The sequence below is a fragment of the Salvelinus sp. IW2-2015 genome, unplaced genomic scaffold, assembly GCF_002910315.2.
Source record: "Salvelinus sp. IW2-2015 unplaced genomic scaffold, ASM291031v2 Un_scaffold5156, whole genome shotgun sequence".
In the NCBI taxonomy this organism is placed as follows: domain Eukaryota; kingdom Metazoa; phylum Chordata; class Actinopteri; order Salmoniformes; family Salmonidae; genus Salvelinus; species Salvelinus sp. IW2-2015.
In genome coordinates this window covers 17,824-31,134 of record NW_019946422.1, presented here as the reverse complement: position 1 = coordinate 31,134, position 13,311 = coordinate 17,824, and the positions used below count along the sequence as shown (strand labels likewise).

The following is a 13,311-nucleotide window of genomic DNA, read 5'->3' as shown; positions in this document are numbered from 1 at the left end:
TAGAGAGCAACAGAGGAGAGAGAGAGTACTAGAGAGAAGAGAGGTGAGAGAGAGAGAGAATGAGAGTGAGAGGGAGAGAGAGAGAGAGGGAGAGAAGAGAGAAGTGAGAGAGAGAGAGAGCGAGGCAAGAGTGAGGAGAGAGTGAGAGAGTGAGAGAGAAGAGTAGAGAGTGAGAGAGTGAGAGAGTGAGGAGAGTGAGGAGAGAGAACGAGAGCGAGTGAGAGAGAGAGAGAGAGTGTGAGAGAGAATAGAGAGTGAGCGAGTGATGGAGGAGGAGAAATGAGAGAGATGGAGAGAGGAGAGAAAGAGAGAGGTGAGAGAGAGAGAGAGAGAGAGAGAAGAGAAGAGAGAGAGAGACGAGAGAGAGATGAGGAGAGAAGAGGGAGAGAGAGAGAGTGAGAGAGAGAGGAGAGAGGAGAGAGAGAGAGGAGAGAGAGAGAAGAGGGAGTGAGAGAGACAGAGAGGAGAGAGAGGGAGGCGAGAAGAGAGAGCAGAGACGAGGAGAGAGAGAAGGAGAGAGAGAGAGAAGAGAGATAGCGAGAGACGAGACCGGAGAAGAGAGAGAGAGAGAGGAGAGAATGGAATTGAAGAGGAGAGAGGAGAAGCGAAGAGAAAGAGAGAGAGAAGAAGAGAGAGAGGACGAGAGAGAGAGCGAGGGAGAGAGCGAAAGAGAGAAAGAGAGAGAGAGAGAGAGAGAGAGAGAGAGAGAGAGATGGCAGGTTAACATGGTGATGGTGGTGGTGATAATGACAGATAGTGTAGCTGAGATGATTTGGAATGGCCCTCTCGTGATGATATAGCCTCCCTGAGACTTGAAAGGCCAATTGTCGCCCTCTTGGTTTAATGGTGAAGACATTGGGTTCCTTGAGTGACAACAAATCCAGCCAATGACAGTGGCAGTAGTTACCTTTCCAGGACCACGTTGTTGAAGTCGCCATCTGTTTGGACATCCTCCGGCATCTCCACCTCAGCCGTGTCTCCGCCCACGTTGAACAGCCAGTGCAGTCTCCGCCCCTCCAGCATCATGCCCAGGAACTCCTTACTGGACTACAGACAGGAAACAGGAAACGCATTATCATTACTGGACTACAGACAGGAAACAGGAAACGCATTATCATAGAGCCCAACAGTGGAGGTGTCATAATCCCCATAATACCTAGCGATCAAACAGGGAAACGGTTCCAATCGTTTTTCCCATTGGGGATTTTAGACACACTTAAAATACGGGCTGTTTTTCATGTAGGTTTACCCTGGCGTGACGTTTTGATAAGCGTGTAAATCTCTCTCGGACAAGGTGACTTTTATCAATGTATTCGCCACTATTTACTCTGATTCGAAAATGATAATTAGCGTCAAAGTAGACATCATGCAAGACTACAAATCCCAGCATGCTCCTGCATGTCATCTCTAGCTGACACCTTTGCTAACAGGTATTATGTAAATTTAAAACTTGTATAAGATAGTTCACAGAATTGTCCATTTAAAGAAATGTCGCTAATTTATTCATTGCTACATTTAGCTAGCATTAGATAGTTAATCCAGAGATTCTTATCTTTTCCTCGATTGGCAGTCTCGTCCAGATCATCATGGTATTTGTAGTTCTTTATGATAGCCACATTAGCAGCTAATTAGGCATTTTCCATTGTATTAGGGGGGGGGGGATACAGGTGACTATATTGATAAAAGTCACCTTGTCCTAGAGAGATTTACACGGTTATCAAAACGTCATGCCAGGGTAAGCCTACACAAAACACAGCCCTTGATTTAAGTGTTTCTAAAATTCCCTACGGAAAAAATGTATGTTGGAAAAAAACGATGGAACCATTTCCCTGTTTAGACCACTAGGCTTTATGGGTATTATGACTCATACTGTGGTACTCTATTACTGGACTATAGAAGTCCATATTTGATGGTCATTCTTCTCATACAGTTTTATAGAAAAAATACTACATTAAAAATTACACTAGTAATGATACAGGCACTGTCTAATGAAAACATGAATCTAATGATATACACTGTCTAATGATATCCTTTCATGAATATGTCATTATATAGGCTTATAAATGTATATAAATGCTTAAAAGAAAAACGTATATTCAATATTCTCTGTCCCACAGTGTGCCTGGACGATAACGTAGTATTTATTATTTTATTAGTATTTTCTTATGATATGTGTCGTCTATTTGTATAAAAAAAAAAAAACGGAATAAACAAAGTTTAATAATAATAATAAAATACTTTACGTCCCTGTTTCCGAGGTAAAAGACAAAGACTGTATTGTCTGGTTGGTCCTGTCTGCGGCGCGCTGAGGCCTCGGGCAGGGTGATGTAGAACTTCAGGGAGGTGTAAGCTGCCAGGTCTGCCAGGTTACTGGGGGTACGCACCTGCACACCTGATGTTCCCGTTGAACTTGACAGGTACGCTCACCTGAGAAGAAGAAAAGAGGAAAATAAAAATGGCCGCCGTCCAACATTCCTACGTAATGTAACCACAGTAGATACATGTTCTGTAATATCTGAGTTTTGACCCAAAATTCATACTTTATTCAAAAACAATAACTACATTTAACAGACACATTGTAGCACATAATATTCCTATATGAGGGCCTGGGTTAGTTTTGTCCCGTATGAGCCACCGTACTTTGCTGGCGGCCTTGCGGGCCCTGCGATGAGCTGTCTGATCCTGAGGATGTTCTCTGAGATGTTGGGCATCTGGGCTGAGTGGTTCTGTAGCTTGTCTAGCTTCTTCATCAGTATTGGGATGGCCTCGCCCAACATACCCACATGGAGAGACACACACAAGACAGAAATGTTCTGTCAGTCTAAACCCATTTAATCAGACTTCAGCAAATGTTTATTCATTGAGGCAAGTCTGTACACACCGCTTTATGAAAATCAATACTAATCAGCTTAAATAAGCATATTCAAAATGGAAGTCAAGCTAGAGTCCTTGACCTCTGTATGGTGAAACTATAAAAACCTACTAGTAGTATCTAGTGGTCCTACCAAGAACTACTGTCTAGTGGTATCTAGTGGGTCCTACCAGAAACTACTGTCTAGTGGTATCTAGTGGTCCACCAGACCTACGTCTAGTGGTATCTAGTGTATCTAGTGGTCCTACCAGATCTACTATCTAGTGGTATCTAGTGGGTCCTACCAGACCTACTGTCTAGTGGTATCTAGTGGTCCTACCAGAACTACTGTCTAGAGGTATCTAGTGGTCCTACCAGAACTACTGTCTAGTTGGTATCTAGTGGTATCTAGTGGTCCTACCAGACCTACTGTCTAGTGGTATCTAGTGGTCCTACCAGATCTACTGTCTAGTGCGTATCTAGTGGATCCTACCAGCCTATTGTCTAGTGGTATCTAGTGGTCCTACCAGACCTACTGTCTAGAGGTATCTAGTGGTCCTACCAGACCTACTGTCTAGTGGTATCTTTGGTCCTACCAGACCTACTGTCTAGTGGTATCTAGTGGTCCTACAAGACCTACTGTCTAGTGGTATCTAGTGGTCCTACCAGACCTACTGTCTAGTGGTATCTAGTGGTCCTACCAGACCTTACTGTCTAGTGGTATCTAGTGGTCCTACCAGAGCTACTGTCTAAGTGGTATCTAGTGGTCTACCAGACCTACTGTTAGTGGTATTCTAGTGGTCCTACCAGACCTACTGGCTAGAGGTATCTAGTGGTCTATCAGACTATGGTTGTAGACCTACCAGACTAGGGGTTGTAGACCTATCAGGACTATGGTTGTAGAACTACCAGACTTGTGGTTGTAGACCTACCAGACTAGTTGGTGGAGCCTACCAGACTAGTGGTGTAGGACCTACAGACTAGTGGTTGTAGACCTACTCAGACTAGTGTTGTAGACCTATCAGACTAGGGGTTGAACCTCAGAGACTGTGGTTGTAGACCTATCAGACTAGTGGTTGTAGACCTACCAGACTAGGGTGAGTCTGGTTAGACCTACCAGACTAGTGGTTGTAGACCACCAGACTAGGGTTGTAGACCTACCAGACTAGTGGTTGTAGACCTACAGAACTAGGGTTGTAAGACCCCTACCCAGACTAAGTGTGGTTGTAGACCTACCAGACTAGTGGTTGTAGACCTATCAGACTAGTGGTTGTAGACCTTCAGACTATTGTAGACCTACCAGGACTAGTGGTTGTAGACCTACCAGTCTAGTTGGGTTTAGACCTACCAGACTAGTGGTTGTAGACCTACCAGACTAGTGGTTGTAGACCTACCAGACTAGTGGTTGTAGACCTACCAGACTTGTTAGCCTCCAGGAAGGCCTTGTTTATGTCCTCATTGGTGGTGTTGGCGTCGCCGTACTGCCGCTGCCATTGGTCCACCTGCTCTTTGATAGGGGCCAGGGTATCCTCTACCTTCGCTGCTGTACTGTTGGCCTCCTCCGCTGCAGCCTTCGCCTCCTCTATAACCTTAGCCGTTTCCTCTGGAGGACAATATGTACAGGTATGGGTCGGAGGGAGGCAGTATTGGACTGGGTTTAAGTAACATTTGTTTGTTTTGTACTTGTATACGTTGAGGACCTGTTCTTACGACGATGGTGTGGAACGTGTGTGTCTTTGTGTGTGTGTGTGTGTGTGTGTCTGTGTGACCTTTACCTCTGCTGAAGTTGAGGTTACTCTGCACCATCTCAAGGTCTTTCAGTAGAGTCTTGTGTTTCTGCTTGGCCTCATCCAGACGAGTCATGGCATCCAGGAGACGAGGCTTCAGATCTGACAGGAGAAAGACAATAATAAGATATGAAATAAAATAACGTTTTTCTTGCGGTTAAAGAAAATCCGCACCAAAAAAAAACATCAAATGACAAGCATTCACCCCCAGGGGTTTGTTACCTTCATTCCCAGTTTTCCCAGAAATCCTAGTTTCATCCCTGTTAAATCCCTCCTGATTTCAATTTGGGGCGAAAGTCTCCAGAATTTTCTAACCCCTCTATTCATCACCGAAACCAATTTCTATTCATCTGAGGTGGGAGGAAACACTACTTGTTGCATCAGTACCATTATTCAGCTCCTGTTGCAGCGTGACAGCTTCCCGTAGCAGTTCAGAACTGTGATTCCTCAGACCGTCAGCTACCTGGCCCAGCTCCTGACCCTTCACATTCTGCACAAATCAACAACGACTGCATCAACACCACAACAAAAACATACTGTATGTTAGTTTCCTACAGGCCCATTATGGCAACGTTAAGGTGCCACACATGTCCAACGCAGTATAGTGTACTGCTGTTTCTGTGAGTCTCAAGAGTGTCCTCACAAATGTAGGAAATACGTTCAGGTGTGTGTTGTCCTTACCTCCGGAGCGTCCACAGCAGCTTGGTTGGCAGCAATCTCAGCGTCTCTGACTCCGGCGATGATGTCGGAGTACGCTCGGGACGCGTTCACYGCTCGCTGGATGAAACCGTCCTTGTTGGTGTTGGAGATCACACTGCAACACAGAGGAGAAAAAACGTGTGAAGTCGAGGTCAGATCAATAAACCAATCAACCAACGTATCAAACCCCCCCCCCAAAAAAGCAAACCAATCAATAAATTCAACAACTAGTTCAATATCCAGTCCACCCCCCCCCCAAAAGCAACCAATCAATCAACTAGTCAATATCCATCCACCCCCCCCAACCCAAAAGCAACCAATCAATCAACTAGTCAATATCCATCCACCCCCCCCCCCCAAAAGCAACCAATAATCAACTAGTCAATATCCATCCACCCCCCCCCCCCCCCCCAAAAAGCAACCATCAATAAATCAAGTGCAAATATCCATATCCATCCAACCCGCCCCCAAAGCAACCAATCAATCAACTAGTCAATATCCATCCACCCCCCCCCCCAAAAGCAACCAATCAATCAACTAAGTCAATATCATCCACCCCCCCCCCCAAAAAGCAACCAATCAATCAACTAGTCAAATATCCATCCACCCCCCCCCCCCCAAAAAAGCAACAATCAATCACTAGTCAATATCCATCCACCCCCCCCCCCCAAAAAAACAACAATCAATCAATCAATATCCATCCATCAACCCCCAAAAAATCAATATAAAAAAATCCATCAATTGATGCATCCACCAACTGCCTCACCTGGAGAGGTTCCTGGCCAGCTCAGTGAGTAGTTCAGCATGTTCCTCTGCTGCCTCCACCAGGGGTATCTTACTGAGGGTGGGGGCAAATGTCTGCACCTTTTCAGCCAGGGCTATCCTGGCACCATCCAAACTGGGCGGCCAATCGCTCATACTCCTAGAGGAGAGGGGGGGGGGGGGGGGGGAGGCAGGAGATTGAGATTAAAATAGGTGTTCCTATGTTTAGTATAATCAGGGTACACAGTCAATCAATCAATCAAATGTATTATAAGCCCTTCGTACATCAGCTGACGTCACAAGTTGCTGTACAGAAACCCAGGCTAAAACCCCCAAACAGCAAGCAGTGCAGGTGTAGAAGCATGGTGGCTAGGGAAAAACCTCCCTAGAAAGGCCGGGAATCTAGGAAGAAAACCTAGAGAGGAACCAGGCTATGAAGGGTTGGCCAGGTGGTACCAGTACAGAGTCCATGTGCAGGGGTACGAGGTCAATACAATGGCTTTATACACGGCGGTACCAGAAACGAGATCCATGTGCAGGGGTACGAGGTCCATAACATGGGCTTTATACACGGCGGGTACCAGTACAGAGTCGATGTGTAGGGTACGAGGTAATTGAGGTATAATATGTACATATAACTAGGAATAAGTAACTAGGCAAACAGCATAGATATAGACAGTAACAGCAGTATACTGTAGGTAGGATACAGGATTAGATAATAGACAGTAACAGCAGTATACTGTAGGTAGGATACAGGATAGATAATACGAGTAACAGCAGTATACTGTAGGTAGCAGGGTAAAGGATAGATAATAGACAGTAACAGCAGTATACGTAGGTAGGGGTAAAGGATAGATAATAGACAGTAACAGCAGTATACTGTAGGTAGGGGTAAAGGATAATAATAGACAGTAACAGCAGTATACTGTAGTAGGGGTAAAGGTTAGATAATAGACAGTAACATCAGTATACTGTATGTAGGGGTAAAGGATAGATAATAGACAGTAACAGCAGTATACTGGTAGGTAGGGGTAAACGATAGATAATAGACAGTAACAGCGTATACTGTAGGTAGCGGATACAGGATAGAATAATAGACAGAACAGCCAGTATACTGTAGGCTAGGGTTAAAGGATAGATAATAGACAGTAACCAGAGTATACTGTAGGTAGGAGGTAAAGTGACTAGGCAACAGGATAGATTAGTAAAACAGTATACAAGCAGCGTAGTGATGAGTCCAAAAAGGAGTTAAGTTGCCAAAAGGGGTTCAATGCAGATAGTTGGAGTATGTTGTCGGTTAACTATTATCATCTAATCAGTTTGATGGTTTGGGGTAGAAGCTGATCGAGGGTCCTGTGTTGGTCCAGACTTGGTGCTCGTACCGTGACCGGCTTGCCGTGCGGTAGCAGAGAGAAACAGTCTATACTTAGGTGGTTGGAATCTTTTTACATCCAGAGTTTTACTGTTACAAATGTTTGACTCTAATCAGAGCTTGAGTTTCTGCCTTGAGATTTTCCAGGGATCTGTCTCATCCACGGACTGTCTCATTTCAGGTCAGTTTAGGGACTGTCTTCATCCGGAGTCTCAGGAATCTCATCAGAAGTCTCGCTATTTCATTCAGGACTGTTCTCCGGAGTCTATCAGGGACTGCTTCTCGGATGTCTCATCCGGTCGTACCGACGTCTCATCCAGGGACTGTCTCATTGGACGCTTACAGGGACTGTCTCTCAGATATCCAGGGAACTGTCTCAATCCTCATTGGGGACTGGTTCATCCTTAAGGGATCCATCAGCTCCACTCATGTCATTTCCGGTAGGGGGATCCACTGTCTCATTACACAAGCTGAAGACGTTGTGTGGTTGCGATTATCCATAGCAAGCGCGCCACCATCAGGTCCTTCTGCATTCAGGGAACTGTCTTATTCCAGTAGAGACTTGTGCTGGCATCCTTCTACAACCTGGGGATCTTCCGTTGGGCTCATCCATAGGTTGGACTGGTTCCTTTCACCCCCTCCACTTTCGTAGGTGACGTGTCGTCGAATTCGAGGTCATCTGTACACCCTCCTAGATCGCTGGTGAGGTAGACTGTCTTACATCAATCCACCGAACGGATACGGAGTTCTGCAATAGGCTCATCCAAAAGGGCACTGTCTCATTCAGTAGGTACCTGTGTTAGGTCTCCTACCAAGGACGAACTTGTCTCCTCAGGTGCGCTAGAGGGACGTGTCTGTCATCCAGGGACTCTAGATACCTCACATATGTGTGTTTCGACTGTTTCTTGACATAATGGCTGATTTTCTCTATCTATTTTTCTCTCCAACAATATACGTGGTATGTTGAATCCTACTTACCTCGACTAGTCTTAGGGTAGTCTCTACAACACCAGGTGGTAGTCTAAAACGGAAACGTAGAGTGTTCATTAATGATTAAGCCCTTACGGGACTTGTCTGGAGCGGAAAGTCCTTCTATACAAGACTAGTCTGATAGGGGTAGACGAACTTGACAGCGAACTCCGTGTAGGTCTTTGTGATAAGCTCTAGCTGCAAGTAGGATCTACTACGTACACCTACCTTGGATAAGGTGCGTGTGCTCAGCATGGTAGACTAACACTCTCACTAGTACATAGACAGGTTGACGGGTTTATGCGTCCGACATCGGTCCTTTCTGCCATCTGCAGGCATAATCCTACAACCTACTTATGCTGATGTCTTATCGTACCGGTCAGTAATACATCCAACCTTTAGTCTGAGAAGAAACAACCCAGTGAATAGAGTTCAAACTCTGCAGGTCAAAGGAGAGTTGAATATGTTACCACAAAAAAAAAGATGTCTGATTATGATCAACACTCATTAACTGCTTTCCTCTGTGTGTGTGTGTGTGTGTGTGTGTGTGTGTGTGTGTGTGGTGTGTGTGTGTGTGTGTGTGTGTGTGAGTTTACATAACATGCTTTCTGTGTGTGTGTGGTGTGGGGTGTGTGTGTGTGTTTTGCGTGTGTGTGTGTGCTGTGTGTGTGTGTGGTGTGTGTGGTGTGTGTGTGTGTGGTGTGTGTGTGTGTGTAAGGTTGTGTGTGTCTTCTGTGTTGTGTGTGTGACTGGAGTGCTGTAACATACACTCTGACACGTGTGTGTGTGATGTGTGTGTGTGTGTCGGACCATTCTCATGTTGTGTTACCTGGTAGTCCTCCAGCCTCTTCTCTAACGCGTTCGTATCGGAGGCGAGGGGTGTCTGTTAACTGCCTGGTTCGAGCGTCCCTCAGGGTCCATTCAGCTGGTCATGGACTTCTCAGACGCTCCCTGATGTCTTCACGCAAGCCTCGTGTTCTCCACACACGACTCCATGCTGTTCTTTCACCTTCCGCCAGCACTATGAGGAGAGAAAACACAACGTTAGCATAATGACCAGAAGGTGTGGGATAGGCGCAGTATAGCTAACAGCAGATGTATCAGATGTGCACATGGGGACCACAGCTCCTTCAGAATTGACTCAGCGAATTAGTACTTCCTGGTGCTGGGCTAGGTTGAAGATAATAGAGTTACAAAAGAGGGATTGTAATAAATACCTAGGAATTTCAAACCAAAACGGACCAGCCGATGCTAGTTGTGAAATGGCGTTGGTCGCATGAATCTGTTTCCATTTTTCAAAGCTTCCTCATCTAATTATAGGGTTGTTCCTAACCGGTATCTCTAGCTTAGAGGTTCTCGGTAGGGAACACTCAATATGACCAGCTCCCATCAGAGATCTTTTGACTTGAATGTTAGATTTTCCACTCTAGTAATACTATTTCTATAGGTTAAACTCACTTCTCAGCCTCGGATCTCTCTCGTGGTCTTCGCTCTACCGGTCTCGTGTCTCTCTCTCTCTCTCTCTCTCTCTCTCTCTCTCAAATTCAAATTCAAATTCAAGCTGCTTTATTGGCATTGAAAAACATGTGTGTCCCAATATTGCCAAAGCAACCAATGTATACAATATACATTGTAATACAATTAAATACAATTGACAAATAAGAATATAAAAATGGCAGTAAATAATAATACAAAATTAAAATATTAAAATATAACAATAAAATGGTAACAGTCAATTATCGAAGTAATGTATGGGTGTAATGCACCACTACCACACCACTATCATTAAACTGCTATCATTACCATTACCAAACCATACCCATTACTATTTGGAAATGATAAACAACAATAATATACTCTAATAACAAAACAGTAATAAACAATAACAGTCATAATAAAGTAAGTCTGCTTACTATGCCAGATGTTTATTATTCAGGTGTCCCTCAGGCTTATGGCAGGCAAATACCATTTTGGCTGCAAGAGGAGCCAGTTGCTCCTTCGCCCATGAGTATTTTAGTTTTTCCTCTGGGTTTAATAAGTTAAAATTTGGAATACATGTAGTCATTTCTGTGAATAATGAATTCTCTGGTGAGGAATATTTATCACAGCTAAAGAGGAAGTGCATCTCTGTTTCTACCTCCCCTGTCGTGCAGTGACCACATACACGCTCCTCTTTGGGAGCCATTGTCGTTTTTTGTCTGCCGCGTTTTCTATTGCCAAATCGGTGGTCACTCAGCCTGGTATTGGGTAAGGCATCTGTCTCTGCTTCGAATCTCGGACAGAGTAGAGATATCTCAGCAAATTCATACTTCCTCTGTTTAGGGTCAGATAGCAATTATATCGGCCTTTGGGATTTTGTTCAGTTTCTCCAATGTTGTAAAATAGTTGAGTCCTTTGATTGGTTCATGATTTGTTTATTGAATTCTTTCTTTTGAAGCAGTGCTGGTGTCAGCTGTTGGTTAGGTCCAACAGCCAGTGACTGAGAGGGCTCGTTTCTGGCTCCAGTTCTTGGGTTTGAAGTGCTTTTAATTGCAGACTCGAATTTGGACTTGAATTTAGATGTGTGCCAAAATTTTAATGATCTTTTCTGTATTTCATTATTACTGGAAAGCGGCCCCCATTCTGCCTACATGCATTAATTGGTGTGATTTCTCTGGACTTGTAGGACGTTTTTCGAAGCAGAATTCTGCATGTAGGGTTTCAATTTGGATGGTTTCCCACATTTTAAAGTCCAGTTTATTGTAGTGGCCCCCAAACCTCACTTCCGTAAAAAAGGGGAAAAAAAAGCTATTTTGGGTTAGGGGGATTAACACTGTCAACATATTTTGGTCCAATTCTATTGGGATGTTTGATTTTAATAATTTTCATTTCTATTGCATACAAATGCTCTGCGGCTTTTTCTTTGAGCTTGCATTCACTTGCCATATTAAAGTTTTCCCGATGCAGGTATGGATCAGGCCAAGGGAGATCAAGGTGTAATTTGTTTGTGATGTTTCAATTATGCAGTGTTGTTCAGGAGGTGAATTTATATTGTTCTTGAATCTGTTGTTTTCTCGAGCATCAATTCTTTTATAAATGCATAAAATTTGGTATTTATTGGGAAATTATGATACATGCCGGGCCAATTATGGCAATGAATTGGCTCTAGAATATTAATGTTCTGTGTGAAAAGAGCCTTCTTTGGTTGGCTGTATAGGGAAGCACAGGCGGGAATCAGCATATAGCAGGTATTTTCACACTCTGTGGTCGAAGATAGTGTGAGTCCTGGGGCTGGAGAATGAGTCCAAACAATGTCTGCCTAAGTTCAATTGAATTATAAAGGTGTGAAAAAGCAGTTTGGACTTCAAACTACAGCCTTGTCCTCACACGCTCAACTGGTGGAAAGAATTCTGTTCCTCTATGGATTTTGATTCTTTGATGTGCACACTCTGTTTCTGTGTACATTACCATTTTATTTAAGGTCATACACCTTACACAGCAGAGGTCCCACTTTGTAGAATTTTGTAGGAAAGGCCCTTTTCCGTGCCAAGAAATCTCTCTCTCTTCTCTCTGTCTCTCTCTCTGTCGTCTCTCTCTCTCTCTGTCTCTCTCTCTCGCTTCTGTCTCTCTCTCTCTCTGTCTCTCTCCTCCTGTCTGTCTCTCTCTCTCTCTCTCTCTCTCTCTTCTTCTCTCTTCTCTCTGATCTCTCATGCTCTCTCTCTCTCTCTCTCTCTCTGCTCTCTCTCTCGTCTCTCTCTCTCTCTCTCTGTCTCTCTCTCTCTCTCTCTGTCTCTCTCGTCTGTCTCTCTCTTTGTCTCTCTCTGGCTCTCTCTCTGGCGCTTTACTCACATTTCTTAGCCTCGGACATCTCTCTGTCTGCTATCTCCTTCTGTCCGACACAGCTCTTGAATCTCATCTCTCTCAGCATGGCCTCCACCTGCTTCATCTTCTCAAGCAAGTTGTCCTCTTCCTGCTCCACCTGCGTCTCATTCAGACCCGTACGGTTCTCCTGCAGCATTAGGTCTGGATAGGCAGAGAGAGAGAGAGAGAAAACACCAACTTACAAATTCTGTTACGTGACAGCCTTATTCTAAAATGTATTAAATTGTTTTTTTCCTCCCTCATTATTATTTATTTCTTTTTAGTTAACCATTATTTATCATTATTTATCTACACACAAAGCAAAAACTGTCGAAATGTTTGCTAATTTATTAACTATAAAAACGGAAATATCACATTTACATAAGTATTCAAACCCTTTATTCAGTACTTTGCTGAAGCACCTTTAGCAGCGATTACAGCCTCAAGTCTTCTTGTGTATTTTTTATTTTATTTATTTAACAGGTGGCCAGCTCTAGGAAGTTTTGGTGGTTCCAAACKTCTTCCGTTTAAGAATGATGGAGGCCACTGTGTTCTTGTGGACCTTCAATGCTGCAGACATTTTTTGGTACCCTTCTCCAGATCTGTGCCTCGACACAATCCTGTCTCGGAGATCTACGGACAACAGCCATGACCTCATGGCTTGGTTTTTGCTCTGACATGCACTGTCAACTTTGGGACCTTATATAAACAGGTGTGTGCCTTTCCAAATCATGTCCAATCAATTGAATGTACCACAGGTGGACTCCAATCCAGTTGTAGAAACATCTCAAGGATGATCAATGGAAACAGGATGCACCCTGAGCTCAATTTAGAGTCTCATAGCAAAGGTTCTGAATACTTATGTAAATAAGGTTTTTATTTTTATTTTTTATTTTTAACACATTTGCATGAAGTTCTAAAAACCTGTTTTTACTTTGTCATTATGGGGTATTGTGATGTCATTATGGGGTATTGTGATGTCATTATGGGGTATTGTGATGTCATTATGGGGTATTGTGATGTCATTATGG

The 13,311-nt window shown here is 43.9% G+C and overlaps 2 protein-coding genes across 2 annotated transcripts in view; both read right to left on the bottom strand.

Moving 5' to 3' along the window:
- Window positions 1–912: 912 nt before the first annotated feature.
- On the bottom strand, window positions 913–6,255 carry LOC112078017 (laminin subunit alpha-5-like). Its single transcript, XM_070441914.1, has 8 exons — window positions 6,104–6,255; window positions 5,320–5,452; window positions 5,026–5,128; window positions 4,627–4,740; window positions 4,271–4,454; window positions 2,641–2,784; window positions 2,244–2,427; window positions 913–1,047 (listed from the first exon to the last, which is right to left on the bottom strand). Exons 1-7 carry the CDS (start codon window positions 6,253–6,255, stop codon window positions 2,424–2,426), a joined length of 834 nt encoding a protein of 277 aa, XP_070298015.1. The 3' UTR covers window positions 913–1,047; window positions 2,244–2,423.
- A 6,005-nt stretch (window positions 6,256–12,260) lies between these two features.
- LOC112078015 (uncharacterized) overlaps window positions 12,261–13,311 on the bottom strand; it is a 9,718-nt gene continuing 8,667 nt past the window's right edge. The window contains exon 4 of the mRNA XM_024144383.1: window positions 12,261–12,442. Coding sequence (XP_024000151.1) covers window positions 12,261–12,442 — 182 coding nt within the window. The remainder of the gene's footprint in view (window positions 12,443–13,311) is intronic.